Raw genomic sequence first — 27,109 nt, 5'->3', positions numbered from 1 at the left:
TATAAAAGTAGTTGATCTTATTTATATTTATGTATTGTTATGCATCTTAATCCATAAAAGCTTTGTATATGCATTCTTAATTTAAAATTAATTAATACTTAATATACACTTAAACTTAAACTTTTGCTACTATGTATGTCTAAAAATGTTTGTAAAGTTTAATCTTCGTTAAAATTTATTTTTTTAGTTTCTATCTTATTAAATGTTTAAGTAGGGTTATTCACTTACTTGAATTTTGTGTAAAAATTTTGAAATATTTGTGTGTAAATCAACCGACAATTTTGTAACTTTTTGTCTAAAAGTAGAATTCAAGTACATAAAAAATACAAAGTTTTACAAAAAAAACATTATTACTGCTGTTCGCTAAAATTAATCAAAGTTTTCAAAAATATTTTGTTCTAACTTAATTTTATTTCAGTATGGAGGTTAAGCAGGAATATCAAAAGTTAACTTTCTGTTAATTAACAAATAAAAACTTTTATATATTTATCTTTTTAAGCTTATTTATTATCATCTTGCATGAAATTTATGTGGTATAAAATATCTGTTTTATATATTACAAAAATAAATTTAGAATTTAAGTAAATTCAATAGATGTTCTTATTATAATAATTTTGAAATGGGTTTTTACTTTTATTAAAAATGTACATATCAAACCAAATCATAACATACAAACCAAAAATATTATAAGTGTAGAACACTCTTTAATATAAAAGCATTTTTTTAGATAATTTTTTTTTTAACTTATTATAATGTAGTTTTTTGTATGAAGTGTTCAATATTTAAAACGCATTAAATATTTAAAAGTATTCTGAAATATGTTTATAGTCAAACTTTGATTTAAATTGTCTAATATGTTTGTGTTATGGGTTGTTAAATAAAAGATACTTTCTATAAAAACAGTTTTGGTTTTCATGAACTTTAAAAAGTCGATAAATAATAATATCTAACAATATATCATAATAAATATAATCTATAATATCAGTTGAAATATTTCTAAGATAAGTTTAAACAGCAATAACTATTATTTTTTACTCAAATATTATAATACAACCTAGAACAATACTTTATTGCTAGTTTTAAATATAAACTATTACAGTAATATTTGTTAAGATTACTGAGCTAAATATTCAAGCTTACGTATATGTTTATTATATGAAACTAACATACTATATTACTATAATTATATTATTATTGAAGGTTTTTAAATCAAGCAGTTCTAAATTTTTGCACTTAATAAATCCAAACTCGACGCATTACAATTTAAGTATACAAAACCTCAGTATTTAACCTCTGAATTGAAAACATACTCAGTTTATGGCAACTCCTTTCAAACTACTAAAGAACTCAGTAAGACCCTGTTCTCCATTGAAGTTAACTAGAGTCTCTGCAGTCTGCTATACTTATAAATGTTTCATAAGATATTCAAAGTGCTAATGTTTGTTTTGCTTGTTTCTCCGTAAATTTATTATTTTACTTTAAAATATTTTCATTAGATTTTCAGTTAATTTAAAGCAATTTATTAAATAAAAAATAAATTAAAGTTAAAATTTAAAATTTAAACTTGCGAAAAAAATGCATTTGCTGTTCTTTGTGCTCGGCACAAAGTTTTCTGTTTGATAATATTCAAGCGCATTAAAAAATACTGATCTCTAATGATCTTAAAAAGCTAGTAGACCTTTTAAAAAAGGGTCTATCTAAATTTAATTCGACTAAGAAATTACAAGAGAAATTTTATCTTAGTAAGATATTAGTGTTATGATCTTTTTGCAGTACACATAGTTTTGCTTAAATCTGCCTTTGCTAGAAATAAATGAACTAATTTAATGTTAAAAAATGTTCTCATAAGTAAGAATCAAAAGATCTTTATGTTCATTAAATGTAGAAATCTTAAATTTTTATAAAGACCTGTTCTACAACAAAATATTAAAATATAACATGTTAAGAAAATTAAGAGAGTTTCTCTCTAAATTTATAAAAATTTTAAAAGTAAATTTGTTTATTAACAAACTATATCTAAATCTTATTTTTTGCGAGTATGTTTGAAATGACTACGTATTAAATTATACATATAAATTTGTACAACTGTATCAGTCGGTCTACAAACTTTAAAAACGTGAATTAATTTTAATCATAATAAACAACTTAAGACGGACAACGATACTTAAACACAAAAATAAAACACTTTTAAATAAATATAATTTTTTTATTAAAACAAAAAGAGAATATTGAAAAATATTTTAAGTTTGTTTAAATAGATTTAGTTTTATGTTAAAAACTTTTTTAAATTATCTCACACGAAAATACTAGCTTTTTATTAGCATATAAATGAAACCATAGGTTTTTGTAGAAATTAAATTTTAATACTTATTCATTGTAAATTGTCTTATTCATACTTTGATACTTATTCATTGTCTACAAAATTATTAAATAGTTAAACAATGTTTTAGAAACGTTTTATGTTGAAAAACTTAGACTAAAGGACGGTAGCTTTTAATTTATTTACTTTTAAGCTTTTTATTTAAATTTCTTTAATCTTTCTGTTTTAAACTTTGCTACTTTATTAATATTTGACAAGGTCGGAACTTTTTCCACCGAAACCTTGTAATAAATAAAATAATTAACTAGCACTAATACTAATAAATAAGCTTTTAACTCCATAAAATTAGCATTTTTCCATAGTTAACGTAAATAATTTTATTTTTGTAAGTACATACTAAAACTAAACATTGGTTATTATGTTTGTTTGATAGTGAAAGCTTTATTAGCAAAAACATGTTGAAAAACTCCTTAATCAAAAATAGCTAGTTTTTTGCATTTATTTCAAGCTTAAAAAGTTTTCTTAAACTAAATACACTCAACAAGTTTAACTTTACAAACTTAATTGTATTTACATAGATTCTTTTGATAATAAAAAAAACTGAAATATTTGGTAATAAAGTGTAGAACAAGTTTTTCTTTTAATTATTAAGTCTTTAATTTACTAGTACTATAAAATACACAAATTATAAAACTATTTAAAAGCCTATCTTTTTTTTATTGTTGTTTTAAATCTAAAAAAGTCAATACTTTAGCTTAATAACAAACTAAAAAAAAAGGTTATTGCCATACTAGTTTTTAAATAAGCTTAATATTATAAATGATCGATTCTTAAAATATTTAAAGATTTTGAATTATAGACCTGAAAGACCAGAATGAGCTGATAAAATGTAAAAACGATTAAAAAAGTAACTACTTTATAGTACCACTTTAATGTTTAACAAATAGTATAAGGTTAATTCAAGTATTTTTATTCTGAAAACTCGTATAAAACCACAAAACAGCTTACATATTTAGTTTAAACGTGTTAATTTCTAATATTAGTGTTGCATTGTTTGTATTAGAAATGTAGTATAAACTTTACATTTACACAACAAATAAATTTTTTTACAAAATTTTTTATTAAAATTTTACATTAAAGTCAAATCGATTGTGATTGTCTTTACTTTAATCATTTCAATGTAAAAATACTTGTTTTATTCTTTGAAAATACTCTAATAGTAAATGTTAAACTTATTAAAAAATTCAGAAGTATTTGCATTTCATAAATGAAACAAAACAACAACAAAAAACTAACTTTAAAGGAATATTGGAAGAAAGCATCAAAAAAACATAAAAACCATCGATGTCAGAATGCTAAGATATATATATATATATATATGTCATTTATTTTTTTGCAAAATACTTGTGTAAGTTGTGAAAATTTATTATTTTAAACTTGCTCTTTTCAAACTTAAAAATTATTATAGCTCTTTTTTTTCAGCATCAAAGCCTTATTTTGTATTATTTTTAGTTTTATCTCATTGCTCTCTGTTGTTTTTCAGCTTATTTTAATATCTCAAGAACGGTTTTTTAGCGAAAGATTGAAAAGTAAATAATTAAAATAAAGATACGTACATTTAAAGTAAATGGTTTTTAAATCTGTATTAGACTTTTGATATATAATAGACACATACATGCGTTTATCGAGTTAACTCATTAAAGTTATTTAAAATAAGATTTAGACTATAAAATTGTGAAGCAAGCGAAGGTTAGCGAGAAGTGATTTTATTTCGGAAGTCAAAACTGCTCGATTCTTATTCAATGAGGAGTTTGGTTTAACTTTAAATTAATTAATTTGAAATATTAAGTTCAAAGCAACCCGAACGTTTGTAAAAAGTAAAGTGGAAAATAAGTTACGTGAAAATAAATAAATGTGAAAAAAAAACTTTAATTTTTTATTACTTTGAAAATCCCGAACAAACTTAATAACAAACATAAAAAAAAAATAATGAATAAAATTTAATAGTATGAATCTTTATATAAAATTCAGTCCTTTTGTTATGTAGAAGGTTATTATAGAGACAGGTTATAGGTAATATAGTAAAAAAAAATAATTTTGTTATTTTTTTTTCATAAACTAGTTTCAGCCAGTAAAATAGCTTTTGATCATTTGTGTTATATACTTTATGTTTTAGTAAATAGTTTTTTAATTACATTTTTAAAATTTTTGTACAACGATATTGATGTTTAAAAAAAATAAAATAACTATTTTATAGTTATTTTTTTACGAGTCAAATGGAAATAGTCAAATGGAAATTACTAAAGTGTTAAAAGAGGAATAAATCGTTACAAATGCTATGTCATCAAAGAAAGTTACATCGACTACCATAAAAAATTTCCTAAGTTTAACAGATTTTTTTTTCTTTAGTGTTAAAAACTTAACAACTATCAAGTAGTAATTTTCATTAAAAGTATTACTAATCTATATAAAAAGGAGTTAGTAAATTCAGCCTGTCCAGCACAAATATTTGGATGAATTTTTTAAAAAACACAGCATTATTTTTTTTAAAGTCTTAGGATAGTTATAAAATTATTTTCTATAAATTTTATATTTGCTAAATGCTTATTTGTAAGTGTTATTTATTAGAAGAAAAATATTTTAAGTTTATTTTATAGTTTTTAGTGCATTATCTCCATTTACTAATTTATATACTACTTATTTATGTTAGAATATACGAAATACGTCCGTCTTTGAAAAACTTTACTCTTTCAACCTACCATATTTCTTTAAAATGGCTATACTTTAGTTGCATATCCCTGCAGTAAATCAGTTATTTAGTGCGAAAGTGTTAAAATATGCTTTGCCTTTCGTTAACTTTGAATGCTGAATCTGTGCCTTTCATTGTTCAGTCAACCAATTGCAAGGAAATAATAAAATAAAAGAACCTATGAGTTGTCATTGAAAATTCAAAGTTAAATATATTATTTATACAAAATATGAAAGTAAAAACTAAACAGCAAGATAACAATGTTTACATTATAATTCAGTAACTCATTAAAATAAACAAATTTAAAACAATTCATTTAGTGTAAAAGTTAATTACATGAGTTTAATTGTTAAGCATATCAAGTTTAACTTTACAGTACAATTATTTTTGACAATCAATTACATTGACTAATTTACATTCAACATCCATTTAAAAATATAATTTATATTCAACTGGAGAGTTTACAACTACTAAGTTTTTTTTTTCTTACATTAAAAAGTTTTAGTCAAAAACTCATGAAATATGAATGTTTTTTTAATTTAAACACCTGTGAAATTATTAATTATAGTTTTGCTTAAAGTTATATCTACAATTAAGCCACTTATGACCATAAACTTCTTATTCCTTCAAATGAAACAAATATTCTAAAAAGTTTTATTAAAGTTAATAAAAATGCTTCTAAAATTTGGTTTTAAAATTTTTCTTGAAAAGTAAATGTATTTCTTTTTTTATGTGTCAGCCATAGGTTTGGATCTTGCAATGTTTAACTTATATGAAGTTTTCAAAGCTGTCATGAGGACCCATGAGTCATCAGGCCACACCATTTTTATATTTTATCGATTGCTAAAATAAATGAAAGTAATCTAAATCGGGATGCTACACATTTAGGCTAGCTTAATATTTTAGTGCAACTCACTTTATTAATTTTTTATAATTTTTTAAACTCTTTTCTTCTTTTTTTTTATAATCCTCAGGTCAGTTTTAAGACTTAAAATTTTACACTAAAAGTGTTGTTTTTTCTTCTTATTCATTTTATTTTAATCTCATTTTTTAAGTTTAATGCTTTTATTTTGATTTTATTTTAATAATTTTTAGATTTAAACAGACAAAATCTGGATAGTTTTTAGTTTAAGCCACTTGGGCTGGCTTTTTTTCTTTCTTATAGTACTAATTCTGTTGAGTGCTTGCTGAAATGTGACACTATCAAACAGATTTATTTAAGGTTAAGATGATTGATATTAAGGGCATAGGGGGGGGGGGGGTAAACACCCTTTTTTGGTTTTTAATCTTATTTTATATAGTTTTAACTAAGTTACAAGATGCTTTTAACAGATTTAAAAAACTCAAAATATTTTTTGAGGTATAGCCAGTCAAAGTCCGAGGCAACAATAGGATCCTTATGGGAGGCGCAAACTAAAACGGCAAATAACTAGAAATCACTAAAAATCTATCTACTCCGCAAACTAAAACGGCAAAAATAGACTACTTTACTAAAAATCTATCTTCTCCTACATTTTTTGAGATAACTACCTCAAACTTTTAGGAAATGTTCCTTGCAGTTTTTAGAAAATTCTGTTAGAACAGAATTTTAAAAAATTAAAAAATAATAATTTTATAACAAAAAAACAAAAAAAAACTGTTTTTTTTGTTTATTTTGTATATAAAACTTAGTTTTTTATTTTTTTCAAAATTCCTTCCAACAGGATTTTTTAAATATATCAAGGAACGTTTCCTGAAAGTTTGAGGTAGTTATCTCAAAAAACGTAGGAGAAGATAGATTTTTAGTAAAATAGTCTATTTTTGCCGTTTTAGTTTGCGCCTCCTATAAGGAACCTATTGTTGGCTCCAACTTTGACCGGCTATATCTCAAAAATTATTTTGAATTTTTAGAATTTGTAAAAAACATCTTGTAGCTTAGTAAAAACTATATAAAATAACATCAAAAACCAAAAATAGGTGTTTACCCCCCCCTATGCCCTCAATTGTCTTCATGGGGCACATAATAATTTATCACGAAAAAACTGACTTGAAGCAAGATTATTTAAAAATTCATTATCATACAGTGACCAATTTACCTGGAAAAACCCAAAATTTGAAAATTTAGGCTAAAAGATTTAAATTTTATACCAATAAATGAACATTTGGATTGGTGAACTACTTTTTATATAAATCCCTTAAGTTTAAATTAGATAAGATTAAAATATGTCTAATGTAGAAAACATCAGTCTCAATTTTCTCTGACAGTGATAAATGTTGTTAAAGTGTTGTAGACAATAAAACAAAAAACTGTTAAAAATAAATAGCATCATATTATTTATTAGGTATTATTTTACCATTAATATTATTATGTAATTGAATTAATTTTTTTATGATATTAAATAAGAAAACTTCTACTCTTGGTGGGAACTGGTCAAATATGCACAAAGGGTCATTTTTGCACAAAATTAGAAAATAAACTATTTAAAAACATTAAAAAAAAATTGACTGAGGATTAGGAGTAACAAGGATAGTAAAAACTAAAAATAAATAATAACCGATAAAGATTAGTAATAAAGATATAAAAAAAAAACAATAAGAAATATAGAAATAATAATGATATTAATTATAAAATAAAATACAAAAAGTTACTGATTGAAGGTAAGGGCTAGGCATAACAGTTATAGCAAAATAAAAGCGTTGAAAATTTAAGTTAACTAAAAAATAAAACTAATTAAAAATTAAGGGCATATGGGGGTTAAAACACTTTTTTCACAATTTGATCTTATTTTATTTAGTTTTTACTAAGCTACAAGATGCTTATTACAGATTAAAAAAAATCAAAATAAATTTTGAGATATAGCCGGTCAAAGTCGGAGGCAACAATAAGTTTCTTATAGGAGGAGCAAACTATAAGGCAAATAATTAGAAATCACTAAAAATCTATCTCCTACGTTTTTTGAGCTAACTACCTCAAATTTTCAGGAAATGTTCCTTGCAGTATTTAGAAAGAGTAAAGTAATTAGTAAAAAGAACAAAAAAAGATGTTTTTATATTTACTTTATATATAAAATCTTTACTTTTTAAATTTTCAAAAATTCCTTGCGACAAAATTTTCTAAGTATTGCAAGGAACATTTCCTGAAAGTTTGAGGTAGGTATCTCAAAAAACATAGGTGACGATAGATTTTTAGTGAAATAGTCTATTTTTGCTGTTTTAGTTTGCGTCTCCCATAAAAAACCTATTGTTGCCTCCAACTTTGATTGACTTTATCTCAAAAATTATTTTGAATTTTTTAAATCTATAAAATGCATCGTTTAGTTGAGTAAAAACTATAAAAAAATAAGATCCAATTGCAAAAAAAAAAGTTTTACCCCACCTCTATGCCCTTAACATTAATAAAAGATAAATAAAAAGTTCAACCAATGTTAAAGTGAATCCTTGTGCAAAAGCATCAATGTGCAAAAGTGTCCCTTGCATATTTGACTCCTACCCACTCTTGATAGCCACACACTCAACAAATCTCAAAATGACCCATGCTAGATTAAAATAAGTTTTGAATTCAGGCCCATTTAGGTTAAAGTTTTTTAAAAAATCAAATATTTCAAAATTTTAGGAAATGTTTGTTGCAATTTATCAAAAAATGAAACAATAACGAAAATCTTTTTATGAACTTGAAAAAAATTAAAAAATAAGTTTGGAAGAAACAAAAAATTGATTTTGTTTTGTATATTTTTGAAAAATAAAGTAATTTAGTCTGAAATTTGACAATTCTTTACAAGAAACTTTTATGAATACTGTTTAAAAGACATTTACAAAATAAACTAAATAAATTAAAATTTGATACATTATTTAATATTTAGATAATATATTTATTATTATTGTGATAAGTATAGAAAGCTGTAAGTACAAAACAAGTCTATAATAACAATAAGTCTTTCTTTTAAATATTAAAATTAAACAACAAACCTAACATGATTTGGTTGTAGCAACATTCAATAGAGAAAAGTCACATTTTACAACAGTTCATAAAAAGTACTAAATTTTTTATAACTTTCTCTGCAATCTTTAAAATAATTCCTAGTCTAATATTGATTAAACTTGAAAATAAATTATTAAAAATATTATTATTTTTTTAAATTAAAAAAAATTTGGTAATAAAACATTTATTTAAATACTTGTGTTTCAATAAAGCTTTATAAATATTACATATTACACTGCTTTATTAACTAAGATCTCTTGTTCAGAAAATACATTTTTACAAACTTTTTAAGTCTAGAAAAAATGACAATAAAAACTTACCATAAGTTTGTATTGGAAATGTTTAGGAAAAAAATTATCTCAAAAAAATTATCATTTTTTATTCCATATAAACTAATTCATAATTTATGCATTAACTTTTCATTTATTTTTAAAAGTTAACTATTTTTTGTGAAAATGTGTTTGACCACAATAAAAAATAAGCTGCATAACTTATGTTCAAATCTAAAAACTATAGAAATTTTTATATCTTTGAATTTAAAAGTATTCAACATACTGAGGATCTAGATTTTTCAAAATGTATTTAAGCTTGAAATGATTGAGAAATTATTAGTCATAAAGTTTGGCAAATAAGAAAAACTTTTTGTTATGCAAACATTCTCACCATTAGTTACCGTGCACATACTCATATAAGCTTGTATACATAGCATTAAAAATCATTATACTAGTTTCAAACTTCAGATTATTCTATTAAGTCATTATGACATCATTACAAAAAAATCAAAACTTTATGAATTGGCATGCTACTTTTTGAAGTTAATGAATTTAAAGTTTGATAAGGGTAAAGTAATTCTTTACAAAATTAAATATATTATTTTTCATAATAATATGTGCAGTAACTTGGGAAATACATATTTTTTTATCAAATTGTTTTTATGATGTCATTACAACTGAACTAATTAATTTTAAATTTGACTACGGTAAATAAAGTCTTTGACAAATGTAAAATTTTTTTAACTCTGTTTGCAGTAAGTTTGCCATAGTTTTAGGTTTTGATCAGATCTATTTGTTAACTGATAAAAACTTTTAAATGTTTTACTTTTAGTCTTTACTTATAAAAGTACTTGTATAAACTTTTTTTGCTAGAATAATATTAAGGGCATAGGAGGGGGATTTGATATAAACATGCATACCTTCATTAATAAGAAAGTTTATCATCACTAAAAACTGCATTTTACTGATGTTATTTTCTAAAAAGTTTTGCTTTTGTAAACCATCTATTTTTCAAGGTCTAATTTAATTTTTGCAAGAAATTAAAATCTGTCATGTTTTTGGTTATGTATATTTGATAAGGATTTAATTGATAGCTTAAACTAAAGTTGGATTTTTTTCTTCAGCTTGATCTGTGGCAACCCTGAAAACTTTTTTTAACCATATCTCAAAAACTTTTTAAAATTAAAAAAAAATGGCTTGTAGATATTTATGAGGCTTAGTTATGTGTTTTTTATTTTTTAAATTATGTGTTACTTTGTAAATTGTGTCCCTTTATTTTAAGAAATTAAATTATCCAAATTTTAATAGTTGTGCACCCAGTTGACATATTATTGATCCTAGATAAAGAGTTTAAGAGACTCCATATAGAAAAGTAAACTTAGTTTAAAAATACTTATTAACAAAAAGTCATCTTCAAATAGAATTTTTAGGAGTATTTTTAAAACTTTGCATATTTAATTCTAAAAAAATAAGAACTTTTTATGACTTAAAAACTTATACATAAAAAGATTTATATTAAAAGTTATACATTAAAAATTTTGCATGTTGTTAACATGCCTGGAACATTTATTTTAAAGTTTACAACCGTAACTTAAAATACCAAAAAGAAGATATTTTGTTAGTCATATTGGCCCTAACTTTTAAGTAAAATAAATCTGTTTTTAAGTAGGGTCATCACAACTAAAGTTTTCTTAGTTATACAAATTTCAAACTTTATACTTGTTTACACAGTTTATTTATGATATACATATTACAACTTATAAAATATATAGTACTTTTAACTTTATAGCTAATCCTAAAGAGATGTCAAAATTTTATACAAAATACATAAATAATATAGACCCTAGTTATACATATTAAATTATACATTATGAGAAACTTAATATAGAACAATAAAATAATTATTTTTTGAGATATATTTTAATTATAAGTTTTGATATAAACAAACAGAATTTTTTTTTTTGACATATAACTTACTTTAAATACTAGAAACTAATAATTTATTATCTTCTTTATTTCTTTAGCAATTAACATAAAGTTTTTTGAAGATGTTCCTAGCATTATAAGAAACAATACTTTGCCAGTAAAAGTGTTAAAAATAAACATTTTATGAACAAAAGTAAAAGAAATTAGTTTGATTTTAAAGGCATGAAAAACATCTAAATTAAAAATAATCTTACATAAGAATTCTTTAACTTATAATTTAGTTTAGACTAATAAAATTACAAAACTGGTTTTTATTAACTTTTTGTTTCTTCCTTCTAAAAAAACAATTAAACTTTCTTAATTAGTACCCTTATCAGGCTTCCCACACACTCAAGATATTTTGATAATCTCAAGTTTTTTCAAACTTTTAAAAAAACTTAAACTGACTCAGGATAGTATCATTTTTTTAAACTCTTAGTTAGTTTTTTTATCTCAGCATTTTTTTTCAGATTTTGAATGCAATATTTTTTTATTTATTAACCAATTTTGTTAAATAACTAGATTCTTTTAATTTTTAAAAGTTAAGGGCATAGGAGGTCCAAAAATTTTTTTTATACTAAAAATGACATTGGATCTTTAATAAAAGCTTGAAGTACAAACTACAAGCCAGTTTTTAAAGAATAGAAAATCTTATTTAACTTTTGAGATATTATAATTTTTAGAAAAAGTTTCTGATACTATAGTGATACGAACGTATAGACAACAATTTTTTTTTAGTAATTTTCTTTTAAAAAATTAAGTTTGGCTTTTATATGAAAGCTTTAAATACAAACTACAAGCCTGTTTTTATAGAATTCAAAATATCATTAAAGTTTTGAGATATTTTATTTTTTGTAAAAAGTTTCTGATACAAACATATGAACCCCAAATTTTTTGGGGTCATTTTTCATGAAAGTTTAAAAATTAACTAAAAATCTATCTCCTCCTTCATTTTTCAAGCAATCTTTTTCAAATTTTCAGGAAATGTTCCTAAAATTAAAAGAAAAAACATTACTTAAAAATTTTAATAGTGTAAAAAAATTAAAATTTTATCACACAAATTTAAAAAAAAAGTGTTTTTTTTTTTTAAATAATAGTTTTACAATTTTTTTTTAATTCCTAAGTAATCTTTTTTGTTATTGTATAAAGATTAGACTGTTAAAGTTTGAAGAAGGTTGCTTGAAAAATGTAGGAGGAGATAAATTTTAAATAAAATAGTCTTTTTTTGCTGTTTTAGTTTTCCCTTCCCATAGGAAACCTATTATGCGACCCGACTTTGACTATTCATATTTCAAAAAATAATTTGAATAGTTTAAAACGATAAAAAGCATCTTCAAGCTTAGAAAAAACTCTATAAAATAAAATCAACATGTAAGAAACATGGCTCACCCCCCTATGGCCTTGAATAAGATCAACTTGTAAAAATCAAGGTGGATCCTTCCCTATGCTCTTAAAAAATAATTTTGTTTTATTAATTTTAGATGACTCAGGACAGTTTTTTTGACTTAAAGAACAGGAACTCTGTCTTATTTTACAAATCCAATTTTAAATGAAAAACACAATAAAAGCAATGCCTAGCCAAGTTAAAAAACTTTAATTTGACATTAACTTCTAAAAAAGTAATTGCCCCTTACAATCATTGCAAAAAAATCAAACTATGGCAATTCTGTTGTTGGTTAAATCTCAAAATTTTAACACAATAATGGTCGTAGTAGAAAGGATAAATTATTTCCAATTTTTTCTTCTTTTATGTTTGATAAATAACAAAATTACTTATTACCTCTTTGAAAAATCTTTTCAACTTTCAAGTAATAAGCAATAAGGTTTGAAAGAACAATAAGCTCCTTGCAGTAGACAGTAAAAAAAGACTAATCTAATACTGTTTTAAAGTTTCTTTTTTAATAAACAACTTTATGGTACTAATTAACTAAAAAAAATTACAAACAAAATAAGCAAGTATCAATCATTTGTTCATAAGATTTACTTACTCAAAACATTTATACCACATGTTAGAATACATTGAAGATTTCTAAAGTTTTTATTTTCAAATGCAATAAATGACATGATTTTACTGTTTTTTTTTTTTAATTTTTGAAGCCATGAAAATTTATTCATTTCATTGTTACAATACCTTATCAAAAACTGACTATATCTTTAAATTTAATTGTAATGTAGATATGATAAAGATATGATATATTCATACCTTAAACTGTTAAAAAAGAGTCAATGTTAGTTTTTCAAAGAACTTTTACCCATGGCTTTACAAAGAAAGATTCCTAATATGAATTCTTTAAAGCAGCAAAATGAATGTTAGATAATTGAATGTAAATTTTATTAATCTGAAACTTTCCACTATATTCAATAGTAATATTGGTAAAAAATTAAAGATGTTTATATAACACTATTTTATTATCATGAACTTCTTTAAAAATTTAAAACTAATTTTATAAACAAATTCCCCACAAAAAAACTATATCAGGGTTTCCCAAACTTTTTTTTTCAAATTGTCCCCTTTAAAGAAATTATAAAGGCTTTTTCCCCCTCCAACAAGACTACCATTTAAAACAACTTTTTCTTTTTTTTTGCTCTTCATCTACAACTCAAGAATATTTAGTATAAATTCCAAAATTACTAATAAATACACCTAAAACTTTTTTTGCTCTTTATCTGCAACTCAAGTTTTTAAAATTGTCCCCCCCCTTTTGCCTCTATACTAATTTTTGTCCCCAAGGGGTTGGTACTGCCCGCTTTGGGAAACCTTGAGTTATAACTTATATATTAACTGCTCATTATTTGTAATAATTAATCATGTATTGCTTGAAATATGCTCAAAATGAATTACATAACGAAATATTTTTCAGCTTAATTATTAATTATTCAACATGGGTGAGGAAACAATGAAGGAGAAGGTGGAGAACTACAAGCAGGCGCCGTTTGACCCGCGCTTCCCCCAATGGAACGGGGCAGCCAGGTGCAGGCAGAACTTCATCGACTACCACCGCTGCAACAGCGTCATGCAGGCCAAGGGCAAGCCCACCGACGACTGCAAGTACTTCAAGAAGGTGTACAGGGACGTGTGCGCCCCCGGCTGGATCACCAAGTGGAACGAGCAGGTGGAGGAGGGCATCTTCCCCGACAGGCTAACCGTCACCAAGCATTAAGATGTGACAAGGAGAAAAAAAGAAGAAGATTTCTGAAATTGACTCTTAAACATTTATTGAGAAAATTTCTGTGATTGACTCTTTTTTATTTATAGTTTTCAAAATTTTAATTTTTCTTAAAGATAATATCTGAAATAGACTTTCCATTCAATTTTGTATATAATGTTGATCATGATAATGTCGTAACTAAATAATTAATTTCCTTGTTCACTTCTGACTTGTAAATAATAAAGTGTATAATTTTTTAAGTGCCGATTTTAAATATGAATGTCATCACCTCTAGAGCCGCTGTCTACACTCCAAAATGGTTTGTTTATCTACAAATAAAAAAATATTTCTCTATTTTATTTTACATTTTGTTACTTAGTGATAGAATAAGTGTTTTTATCTGCTTTACTTTCTCAGATTTTGCAAGGCTACTTTGTTAATACTTTTAGCTTCAATTTCTTAAAAATCATTTTTTATTTATTCTTTCAAAAATTTATTTTGTAAACTAAGTTTCGGTCAAAGACCTCGTCAGTGCTTAAATAAATCTTATTCAAATAGAATCTATTTGAATAAGATTTATTTAAGCACTGACGAGGTCTTTGACCGAAACTTAGTTTTCAAAATAAATTTTTGAAAGAATAAATATATTACTTCTCCTCCAGCAGTTGAGATCTCTCTATTTGTTTTCTTAAAACCAAAACATATAATATAAAATTATTTTTTAACTTATTTTGCAAGAGGTATAAAAAAAGTATTAATTATTCTTATATTGTTTTCAAAAATTTGGTTTCTGTGGTAGAAAAATAACTAAGTTAAATTTTAAAAACCAAGATGACTTATGTAACTAAAACCTTTATTAAGTTTTTCAACCTGTTAAAACAGTATTGCTTTTGTGTTTTTAACTTTTATGTAAGTAATCTGAATGTTATGTCTAATGTTTTTAAAATTTAAAAACCATGATTAAATACTTTTTACAGTGCCGGTCAAGTCCGTCACTCTTCTGGAAAGTTGAAGGAATGTAAGTTTATTTTTTGATTTTAATATCGTTGTTAAACACAATAGCTTTTTGTATTTAAGATTTTTAAACTATTCACTTCAAAGTCTCAAGGCTAAGTTTTTCGTAGTATATTTATTTTCCATTAAGTGGAAGCTTCAAACATCTTACTAGAATCTTTCAAGCAATTTAAATTTTATAAAAGTTGCTGAAATGAATGTTATGCTTACAGTTCAATAGCATGATGTATTTAAATTTCAAATGACTGTAAAATAGTTTGTATAGTTAAGACATATATTAAAAAATTTAAAATAAAACAAAATAATTTAAAAAAATTGTTTAAATTTTTAATTACATTGAATAAATTACATAGGCTTATATCAAATTTATTCTGAGTTCTGCAAAACTCATTAGTAATGCAGCCATAAATTTTCTTTGAGGCATGCCCAATCTAAAGTTACCTCTTTATCACTACAAACACCTATTTTAGTGGGAATCAGATTGAAATCGATCACCAACATTCAAAAGATCACCAAAACCATGAAGATGATATCGGCAGCCAAGTTCGCACAAGCCAGCAAGGCAATCGTTCCTGCAAGAGCTTACGGAGAGGGCGCAGTTGGTATGTTGATGGTTGATATATACTAACTATTTAATTCAACTTTTATTTTATAACTTATACAAATCTATAGAAATTAATTTATTACAACATGATGAAAGTATGGTGCTTTATCTTAAATACTGAAAACTATTTATAGAATTAATACTGACAGTAAAGTTGAATCAAATTAGTTAACTATAAATCAAATTTATATAAAAAAGTTTAAAAGACAATATCTCAAAAAAAGTACTTGTCATTCACACCAATAGTATATATTTTATGTGCTGATATTAAAAAGAAATTTTTTAGAATTATTGGCAGCTGCTACATTAATATTATTAATATTTTGTTTAATGAGAACTATACACGATTGGTGGTTTATCTTTTTTATATGAGTAATTGCAGTAGGTGTAAACTTATAAGTTTAACAAAAAAAAATTTTTCACTTGGTGAGTGTTAAAAATTTTATTAAAACCGTTTTAGCAAAGTTATTTACATTTCTTATTTTTTTGAAATTATATATAGTTTTTAGTAACTTCATTTAAAAGCAGTCATTAATATTTTTGAGAATAACGTTTTTTCAATTGTTAATGTTTTCTGTGTTTACCATCTAATGTAATAAGTAAGTAAATTCAGTTGTAAGTTTTTTAATGAAAAAAAATACATAAAAAAAGTGTTTTAAAATCAAGTTGCTCTACAAAATAAGTTCCTATATGGCTATCATGTTAGACTTAATTAACAAAAACACAAACTAATTAACCTTATTGTTGTTCATATTTGTATAAAAAGCTGGTTGTTGTAAGTGTAAAGTTTATAAATGATATCTTGAATATTTTCAAGGTTATGTGAAAAAAATAATTGTACATGACCACCCAATAGGTTAATCTAATTTAATATTATTTAGCTGTTTAGTATGTAGAACAAAATATAAAAGTTACTAAATGATTATAAATAAGTAAATGATTCAACTTTGATTTTGTACAAGTGATTAAATTATAGTTACATTTAAGGCCATAAGGAAGTCCAACACTTTTTTTACAAAAATTAACTTTGGCCTTTTATATGAAATTTTAAGTACGAACTACAAGCCAGGTTTTATAGAATTCAATAGTATCATTAAAGTTTTAAGATGTTTTATAAAAAGTTTCCGATACAAACCTATTGATCGCAAATTTTTCAGAGTCAATTTTCTCGGAAATTTAAAAATTCTCTAAAAATCTATCTCCTCCTTCATTTTCAGATTAAGCAATCTTTTTCAAAATTTCAGGAAATGTTCCGTATATTATAAAAAAAAACGTTATTTATAAATTTTAGTAATTAAAAAAAAAATTATGACAAAAAATAAAAATTATGACAAAAAAAAGGTATTTTTACTCAAAATTTTTTCAAGTCCAAAGTGAATTTTTTTGTTATTGTATAAAGATTAGACTGAAAGTTTTAAGAAGATTGCTTAAAAAATGTAGGAGGAGATAGATTTTAAATAATAAAGTAGTTTTTCTCGCTGTTTTTGTTTTCTCTTCCCATAAGGAACCTATGATGCGGCCCGACTTTGACCGGTCATATCTCAATTACAATTCGAATAATTTAAAACGGTAAAAAGCAACTTGAAGCTTATTAAAAATTTTATAAAATAAGATCAACTTGTAAAATACATGGCTTACCCCCCACCCCCTGTGGCCAAAAAAGCATTATCATAATATAACATTTTAGAAATGGTCTCTATAAATATAATATAATTGTGTTTTCATAAACTTGACTGTTAAAAATGTTTTTTATTTATTTACCACAATTTTATGTGAATTTGTTTCTTCTTCTTTTCCTATGTTTTTTTGAAACTCTTTAAAAATGCACACCATTGAAAAAGTTAATTTTTTTTAAATATTTAGTCTTACATGCTGTAATTTACAGGAGCTGCAAATAAGTTTTAAGATATGGGAGACTTTTTATCCTAAAATTAATTGAATACTAAGGAAAAAAATACATATTGAAAATAAGCTTGAACTTTGCAAAATAATTTTTGTATGATAACAGGAATATACGAGAAGGCGGGGGTCGAAGTGCCGGCAGGTGACAACTCGACCACCTTGTTCGTGGCGGTGTCGTCGGACAGGGGTCTGTGCGGCGCCCTTCACTCCAGCATTGGGAGGGAGGTCAGAGACGAGATCGAGAAGCTTCCCGCCGGCAGCGACGCCAAGGTGATCACCATCGGCGAGAAGGCCAAAGCTGTTCTGCAAATGTTAGTTTTGATTCCTTTTTTATAAATTTACATGTACCAAGTTGTAGTTTGATAAGGAAAAAATTATAAAATTAGTTTGTTTAAGTTTTAATTGCAGTAGTACAAGCATTTGTTCTAAATGTTAATTGTTATAAAATTGAAAAACCAAAGGTCATTTTACATATATAATATATTATATCATATATAATATTATATAACATTCAACAAAACTTAACGCCGTAAACTTAAGTAACTGTCAGCTTTGTAGTTATGAGCGAACTTTTTTTGTTCGATTTTAGAAAATATCTGTGGTTGTTATTAGATTGAAGCAAAAAGTTAATTGCTTGACGATGACACATTAATGTTGAGGGCAGCTTAAAAACCCTGCAAATCAAAACCTGCCTTTGCTGAACCAGCAAAAAAAAAACAAACATTTTTTATTATTTTTTTAGATTTATACCCTTATCCCCTAACCTACCTTACCCAAAAATATAACAAACAAACCAAAAAAAAGTTTTAATAATTAAAAATAATGTAAAAAATCTTGACTGTAAATGCAAATGACTTGCAGGTTTTTCAAGCTACCCTTTTAACCTTTACATAAGAGAAATGACCTATTTTAAATCCGACACTCAACAGTTCGAACCCATCCAACATGGCAATGGAATTGAAGGAATACGGAAGACTTCCGCCTACGTTCGCCGACGCTTCAGCAATCGCAAACCAGATCATGAACAGCGGTGTTCAGTTCGATAAGTGCGTCATTGTCTACAACTGGTTCAAGTCAGTTTGTTTGTTGTATTTTATTAAATAATTTTTTATTTATTTGTTCGGTTTGATAAGTGCGTCATCTTGTACAACTGGTTCAAGTTAGTTTGTTTGTTATTTAATCTCTTATTTTATCAATCTTTAAACCTTGTACTTGATTTTGTTTCAGATAGTTTTGTGTTTTTACTTATTCTTTTTAACTTATTACTAAATCAATAAATTCAAGTTGTATGCATATATAGTATGTGTTATATCACTACATATATAGTATGTGTTAAAACTAATACAGATAACCTAAAAATTAGTAGATAAAGTCTTATCGTTTATAAACTGATTATGTTTGACTATTACTTATTGTAAATTGTATTAACTTATAAAAATTCTTTTATGAACCAAACATCTATTATATGCTGTATTGATATACTTTATTAATATTATACTTGATGTTTTTAATTTAAATGTAAACATGTTTAAATATTCAAGTTTTTGTATGATATTGTTTTATATTTACATTTAACTTTTTTTTTTAAATTGTGTTATAGTTTTTAAATATGTGTAGATGTCATATTTTGCATTAAATTCTGATCAGGTTTAACACCTAACAATGATTTAACAATAAGTAATAAGTCTTAATCCTTTATAATTTTATTTTACTTTTTACATTAAGATTACAACCAAAATTTACGTTAATCTTTGACCCCATAACCTAGGAACAAGATGACCTTTTACAAAAAATATTGATATTTTACCTCTAATTTGGTACCTAATTCCTTATCACCTAACCCTTAATCTCTTACTTGTACCTTAACACAGCATCAACAATAAGTAGCTTTTAGTCTGCAGCCCCTAATATTTAATGCTAATTATTTGTTTTCTTAACTCAAACTAACAAATAATCATTTTCAAAAGTGATTACTTTTGAAATGGCATCACCAAAAACTTTTGCACCTATTTAGTAATTATCAACCAATAAAATTATGACTTCAAATGTATTGATTCTCTTTTCCTTATATAATTAAACTGTGTAACTATATAATTAATTTCAAAAATGATCACTTATTTAATTTAGTCCCTTGATCGACTATTTACTTATGACGTCATAATGCTGAACAGATCAGCGATGACCAACATAATCAAGCACCAGCCAGCTTACAGCGAGGAAGCCGTTGCCAAATCACGTTAGTTTTTTTATATAATAATTTCAAGTGGGTTTACTTTGTAAGATTTTATGCAGTTTTATATTTATTTTTTTCTTAATTTTTGTAAATTTTTTTCATCAAATGGCAACTACAGCTATCATTTGAAAGCTTATGATTAAAGTGGATAAAAAAAAGTGTTATATATATTTTAAAAGTTATGAGCAAGTTTTAAGATAATTTCTTGTCTATCATTTTAAAGTAATCATATAAGAATGGTATATTAATGAATTTAAAACAATTTTATAAAACATGCATAGAAAAGTGCCATAGTAGAGTTTTATATCTTTACTATGTTTCATACCTGTGCTAAAACAAAGGTATTATTATTTTAGTTGTTGCAACATTTACATTGTTGATAACCTTTTAATGATACTGACATTGGTTTTTATGACATCAAATTTTGATTCCATTCACCATATATTCAGCTTAAACATTTTTATTAAGTTGTTTTTCTTATTAGTTTTTAAATGGTAAACAAATTTTTTGGTGATAGTTTTACATAAAATCCATGTACAGCTTGTTACTCCTGTAAATTAAAATAATCCCCTTAATTTTGCAGCAAGCATGTCGGTGTACGATTCGTTGGACGAGGACGTGATCAAGTCCTTCCAGGAGTTCCAGCTGGCCAACACGGTCTACTACACCATCAAGGAGAACTACACCTCCGAGCAGGGCGCCAGGATGGTTTCCATGGACGGTGCCACCAAGAACGCCGGTTCGTTGTGACGTCATAATTAGATATATAAATTTACTTGTTTGTTGTGACGTAATAATGATATGTATTGTATTTATTGATTTGAGTAGATTGATAATAGTTTTCTCTAACCCTCTACCAATGAACACACTTCTTTCGCTATGTTTTCTAAACCTGAGAAAAAAGATAAGTTTTGACATTAACTTTATCTCTTTAATTATCCAAGATCAAAATATTTAATATTGTTTAACAAATACATAATAAATGTATTTTATAATCCTCTGCCCCCATTTTGAAAATTGGAAAACAATCTAAAATTACTACTCATCTTTAAAATCAAAAAACTTTTTTATTTCTGACAAAATAAACATTACCAACAGGTGAGATCATTGAGAAGATGGCACTCACGTACAATAGAACCAGGCAGGCTGTAATCACCACTGAGTTGACCGAGATCATCTCCGGAATGACCGCGCTTTAAATAATCAAATATAGTCAATTATCATTCTGTTAATCTCATAAATTATTGTGGTTACGTTGTTGTGTTTAAACAAATAAAGTTTCAATGTAGTCAAATTCCAAATAAATAACTCATGGTACTTAGTATGTGTGGTAGTTGAAATTTTGTATTTAAAATTAAAGATAGACTAATTTTAATATGAGCTAAGTTGTATATATGGTAGTGAGGACTATTTCATTGCTAACGTGGTGTAAAATTTTAATTACTACCTATGGATAAAATATTTTTGGCCCAAAATACCTTTTACTTGTACAAGGGTACTTCTCATTAAGCAAATAACTTTCTGTTAATGATTACTTTCATGTAGTATAAACTTTCATTATAAATTCTAACTGTGTAACTTCATAATTTCCTTACTTATAAAGGGTCTAATTTAAACTGTAGGTTATGATTTAAGTGTTTGGTATTAAAAATAAGATCATTAAAGATGTTTGCCCATACTGCTAAGCTGAATACATAGCTTTGAGAAATTTAAAAAAAAACTTGGAATTTTTAAGATTTTCAGTAGTAAAAATTGACACAAAAATCTATCGTAAAGATAAAAAATTTTGTCATCATCAATGATTTTTTTAATCAAAAACACTTTTAAAGTAGCTTCACAGTATTTTTCAATGTCTATGCTATTTAACACAGTTTCTTAACTTTAAACTAAAAATGTGTACTTTTGAAAACCTGCAGAAAGTTTGGCAACCCTGTTAAGAGCTTTACTGTTAAAATGTAAATTCAATAACATATAGTTTTAAAGTTAAAATACTTAGTAAGAGATTAAAAACTTTTTAACGTACATAGTTGCCATAAGTATATGATATCTTGACTAGAGTCACTTAACTCTTAATGAATTAACAAACATTACATATAATAAAACTCTACAGTGATTCCAACTACTTAACGTTTTTTTTGTTATTGATTTACCTTGTAGTTGAGAAGTCCTATTTATATAACTTATATATAATAAATAATTTTTAAGTCTTGTTTGAAATTTTATAATTACTAAAAAATTTAGTATGTTAGTAAACAAACATATTTGAAATTCTTTAGGGATGTTTATGTGAAAAATTTGAGTTGGTGAACACATTGATTGCTAACATATCTTTTTATTGCCGAACCGAGAATCTTATTTAAGTATGCTTAAGCACTTTTAAATTGTCTATTCAGTGCTTTAAAAAACGTCAGTTTTGCGAATAATAGTAGTCTATACATTCTTTTAGTTATATTAATGCAGGAATGCCACAAGGTCATGAAAAACTAACAAAAGTTAGGAAATTTGACAAAATTGAATAAAAAACAGGTTTTCTCAGTTTAAATTTACAAAATTCCTTGTTTTCGAATGGTAAGATATTAATTTAAAGTCATACTATAGTTGCAAAATTTTCCTAGAAATTTACAAAATTATTTAATTTCCAATGCCTTCATCTGGTATAGATGAATAAAATATCCTTTATACAACTGCATATTTTTTCTATTAACATATTGAACAAGTACCCCACTTGAATAAGCAATTTTTGTAAGCTTCTTAGTATTGATGATCTGTAGCAAGGACACTTCCGAAGTGAAACTGTGGTATATACACAAAAGTTTATCTAGCATAATTTTAGAATCAAAAAGCGTTTTGTTTCAGTAAATAATTGAGGCAGCAAAATTGGAGGTAAAAATAAGTGGAAAAAATAAAGCCAACAAATTGTGTTTATATTTAGAGAAAAGTTCTCTTTTTTACAAGTTCAGGGGCAATAGATAAAAACGATTTAAATGAAATAAATGGTTTTAACTCTTAAAAAAAAGAAGCAGGGCGCAGACCAAATGAAGGAAACCATAACTTCATTTGTCGAAGACGTTGAAAAGCTAGTAAAGAAACGGAGAAAGTAAATTTTAGTACACATAATCAAAAAACAGTGTTTGATTAAGTTATTTATTCGTTTAAGGTTTTTATTGTAAAAATTCGTTAGTGTTTTAAGTTTTTGGTGTGAAAGTTAGTAATTAATTTAAGATTTTAAATGTATAAGTTCCTTATATGTCGTTTCGTTTATTTAGATACATTTATGTTAGGAAATGCTTAAAAAGTTTGTCTTTTATCAGACAAGCTATGTTTACAGGGTAATATTACAAGTATTTTGCTGATAGAGCTATTTATTGCAAATACATCAATAGACACAGTTGGTTCAAGTGATGTAATGGAAGTTTGATGATTGAATTCAGCAAAAAACTGTTGTTTTTAACCTGTATTGAAATTAGATTGAAAGTTTTATATAGTTTAAAGTGTTAGATTATGTATTTTAGAATAAGTTCAAGTTAAGAAGAGTTTGATTTAGAAAAGTCAGGAAATTTTTCTCAGCTTAATCTGTGGCAACCCTGTTAATGCAAAATAACTAACTAATCATAACTTATTAGTGAGCTAGAAATACCCTTGTGTTAATAATGTAGTTTGAACTGTATATTTAAAGAAAGAGTAGAATGTTTAAAAAACTATAGTTGTCTAAGTTGCTGAGAATGTTATTAGCATGGTTGATTTATAGAGATTATTTTTGAAATCAACTATAAGTACTAAAATATATTTACATTATACATAGTATAAATACAAGTTAGTTATTGAAACAATTATATTTAGTAACCACTGCACTAAATATGATTTTAAATGCAACTGTTCTACTGATCATAAAGGGCAGTATCTTAAGTCGGTATTTAAATTTTACAAACAAGTTTATGGAAATAAGTACTAAAAAATTTTAAATTTAGCTAAATTTAAATATTTTTAACTAAATGCAAACGGTATTTAGATAAATTTTGGTTCAATTGAGCTGTAAGTACATGCCTTTAATAACAATTTTTTGTTATATTTCCAGCAAAATACAATTTAAGTAACATGTTATCTAATAAGTATTGTTAAAATAAATGTTTTCTGGTAAAAACATAAGTTTTGTGTACTAGTCCTAACAAACATATTTAAATCACGATTTTACTTACTATTTTGTCTTACTCAGGGTTGCCACACACTCAGGGAGTTTTCAAGTTATAGAAAAACTCAAGGAATTTCGATTCTTTTTTTTAATTCAGGGAAACTCAGGGCAGTTTTGGCTTTTTCTAAAAGTTTTAGGGAAATCATAAGATTTTTTTCTTAATATCAGGGAAAAATGTTTTTAGATTTAGAATGAGATTTAGTTAATCCAGTTTCAATATTTTGTTCGAAAAAGTTAATTTTATTTATTTCTAAGTGCTTATATAGTAATTTTTTTGCCTTGCGGCTAGTTCTTCAATGTTGTTAGTATTAATATTGTAATTTTTTAATAAATAATAAAACTTTTAAGGATTCCTTAACTAAAAATTCCAGATATAATTTTTAAACTAAATAAGAAAAACTAGCTGTTTCATTTTTTATAAAGTTAATAATCGTGTAGAAACAATACAAAAAATTCTATAATCTAATTGAGTACATGTATTATCTAAAATTTAGTACTTAAAACATATTAGAGTGGACTGAAGTGAGTTATCTTTGAAAACAAATAAAGTACTTTTTGACTATATAAAACTAATAATTTTAATGTACTTTACAACACGTAAAAAATATTAAATTAAACATGATCAAGTTTTAGTGCAAGATATTTCTTAATTTGACCAGATAAGAGTCTTCATAAAATAAAATATTTAAAAGAGATTGAGCTAAATATATAAACAAGTATGTATTTAGTATTTAATTCTTCATTTTAAAATAATTCCTTTTAATCAACAATTTATAACTAACTTTAGCTGAGTTAATGCAAAATTTACAACTGCTAAGTTAAGTTTAAAGATCGATTTAAGGTGTGTAACTTTCAATACAAAAGACCCTAGTAAAAATTTTTGATATATTTTTTAGTTAAACTACAGAGATTTTAAAATCTTCAAACATCTAGCACTAATTAATTTATCTAAAATTAGTCCATTAATTATTTCAGGCTTCATAGTTTGAAAGGTAATACTTAACCTTAAGTAACTTTTTGACACAATAAACAAATAAATAAATAAAAAACTCAAGATTAAATTCGAACTCAAAGCAATTTATTTATTTTAATTTAAAAACATAACTTGTTTTCTTATAACATTATTTTAAGCAAACCAGCAAAAATTCTTGAAATTCAGCTCAGTTATAACAGTATTAAAATTTATGAGGATTTTTTTCATTAAAGAACTTATCGCAAAAAATGATAGAAGGTAAGGAATTATCAAAAAACATTTATTTTATTTACGATTACACTTTAACTATTTACAGCAAGTTAATAGTTAAAAATTTGTTTTAAGTTTATTTTTGTTGAATTTATACAAATTTTAAAAATAAATAGAACTGTAACAAATAGAAAATCTTTAAAATAAAATACAGTTTATATAGGCTGGTTACAAAAACATACACTTAACAAAAACAACTTTCTAAACCAAGTTTTGAAAACAAAATTATAATTCTACTACTTTTTAAAACATTATACACACAAAAAAAAACATTTTGAAAGTTGTAGTAAACTCACTATTAAGTACTTTGTTAAAACAGGTTTAACACACGAATAAATTGAAAAGTAATTTAAGACTCATATACTTAAAATATAATTTATTAGAAAATAAACAATTACTGAGTTTCACCGCAAATCGGAATTTCAAACTGTGGTTCTTATTTAAGTAGACTCTAGTTATTACACTAAGTTTATTGAACAAAAACGAAAAATGAAGATGCTCAAAAAATATTTGGTCTAAGGACTTGGATGTACCAAAAGACGACGGTCATCAAATTGTGCACCACATTTATAAGTAAACTTTCATTGGATACAATAACTATATGGATTGCTTATTTGTGTACATTAAGTGAAGCCAGTAATCTATGTAAGATTTATGTATATAAAATTTAATTTAGTTTTTTTAAGTTGTTTTCAGCTTCTCAAGATCGGTTTAATCTACAAATAACTCTTATTTAACAAAGTATTTGAAATAATTCTAAATTAACATAGTTTTATGAGTAATTAAAATACAAACAAACTTTCTTAATACAAACAAAAACTGATAAATTGCTGTTGTAGACATGATTAATAACGATTTTAAAAGTAAAACTTTGCTACAGAAAGTTTGTTGAGTCAAACTTGACTGAAGTTTGTTCTTATATTATAATATATTTATCTAAAGAAGTTATAACACTGAATAGTTTTATTTATTCATTTTAAGTTCTTACTACAAAAGTTTTCTGTGATTAACTTTTCAATTTTGATAGTTTACTATTTTTTTTTAACTTAAAATAATTTGACTTCTTCAATTTAACTGTTTCATTAAAACATTTTAAATACTATTCACACGCTAAACCTAAAATGTATATCTTTTAAACAAATTATAAACCAATGTAAAATTTTAATATTGACATTCAGTTTGTGGTGTAGTTATTTTTTGCCGTATTAACAATTTTAGTTAAAAGAAAGTTATAAATATCTCAGTCGAACAAATGTACAAAGCTTTAAAAGATATTTAAAGAAGAGCTTGATACTATTTCTAGTCAACTCGTTGAAGTTAAAAAAGATTAAGGTTAGAATATGACTTTCACAAGGTGAAATTTAAATAACTTATTTAACTTCTATAACAAAAAATGAAACAAAGTTGGAGAAAAAAAAATTTAACAAATTTTAAAAAACATCTTAAACCTTTTTTTAAATCTTATAAAAAATGTGTGTAAAATAACTTTATATTTTCAACTAAGAAAATAC

At 24.8% G+C, this 27,109-nt stretch overlaps 2 protein-coding genes across 2 annotated transcripts; both read left to right on the top strand.

Annotated features, from left to right (window-relative positions):
* The first annotated feature begins 14,129 nt into the window (after nt 1-14,129).
* LOC145837213 (cytochrome c oxidase subunit 6B1-like) lies at nt 14,130-14,674 on the top strand. Its single transcript, XM_082944987.1, has one exon. The coding sequence runs from the start codon at nt 14,147-14,149 to the stop codon at nt 14,423-14,425; it is 279 nt and encodes a 92-aa protein (XP_082801113.1). The 5' UTR covers nt 14,130-14,146; the 3' UTR covers nt 14,426-14,674.
* Nucleotides 14,557-21,459, top strand: LOC145837212 (ATP synthase F(1) complex subunit gamma, mitochondrial-like). Its single transcript, XM_082944986.1, has 8 exons — nt 14,557-14,732; nt 15,391-15,431; nt 15,898-16,029; nt 18,040-18,244; nt 18,863-19,006; nt 20,105-20,169; nt 20,750-20,905; nt 21,265-21,459. Exons 1-8 carry the CDS (start codon nt 14,689-14,691, stop codon nt 21,363-21,365), a joined length of 888 nt encoding a protein of 295 aa, XP_082801112.1. The 5' UTR covers nt 14,557-14,688; the 3' UTR covers nt 21,366-21,459.
* Nucleotides 21,460-27,109: the final 5,650 nt, after the last annotated feature.

Source organism: Thalia democratica, chromosome 5 (genome assembly GCF_965202585.1).
Source record: "Thalia democratica chromosome 5, ktThaDemo2.hap1.1, whole genome shotgun sequence".
Classification (NCBI taxonomy): domain Eukaryota; kingdom Metazoa; phylum Chordata; class Thaliacea; order Salpida; family Salpidae; genus Thalia; species Thalia democratica.
This window is presented reverse-complemented; position numbering and strand designations above follow the sequence as displayed.

Bases quoted from the DNA above. Each gene is read 5' to 3' on its own strand.
- LOC145837213 (XM_082944987.1), top strand. From the start codon at position 14,147: ATGGGTGAGGAAACAATGAAGGAGAAGGTGGAGAACTACAAGCAGGCG.
- LOC145837212 (XM_082944986.1), top strand. From the start codon at position 14,689: ATGAATGTCATCACCTCTAGAGCCGCTGTCTACACTCCAAAATG. The intron at 15,432-15,897 runs GTAAGTTTATTT...CACCTATTTTAG, and splicing joins TTCTGGAAAGTTGAAGGAAT to TGGGAATCAGATTGAAATCG. The intron at 18,245-18,862 runs GTTAGTTTTGAT...GACACTCAACAG, and splicing joins GCCAAAGCTGTTCTGCAAAT to TTCGAACCCATCCAACATGG.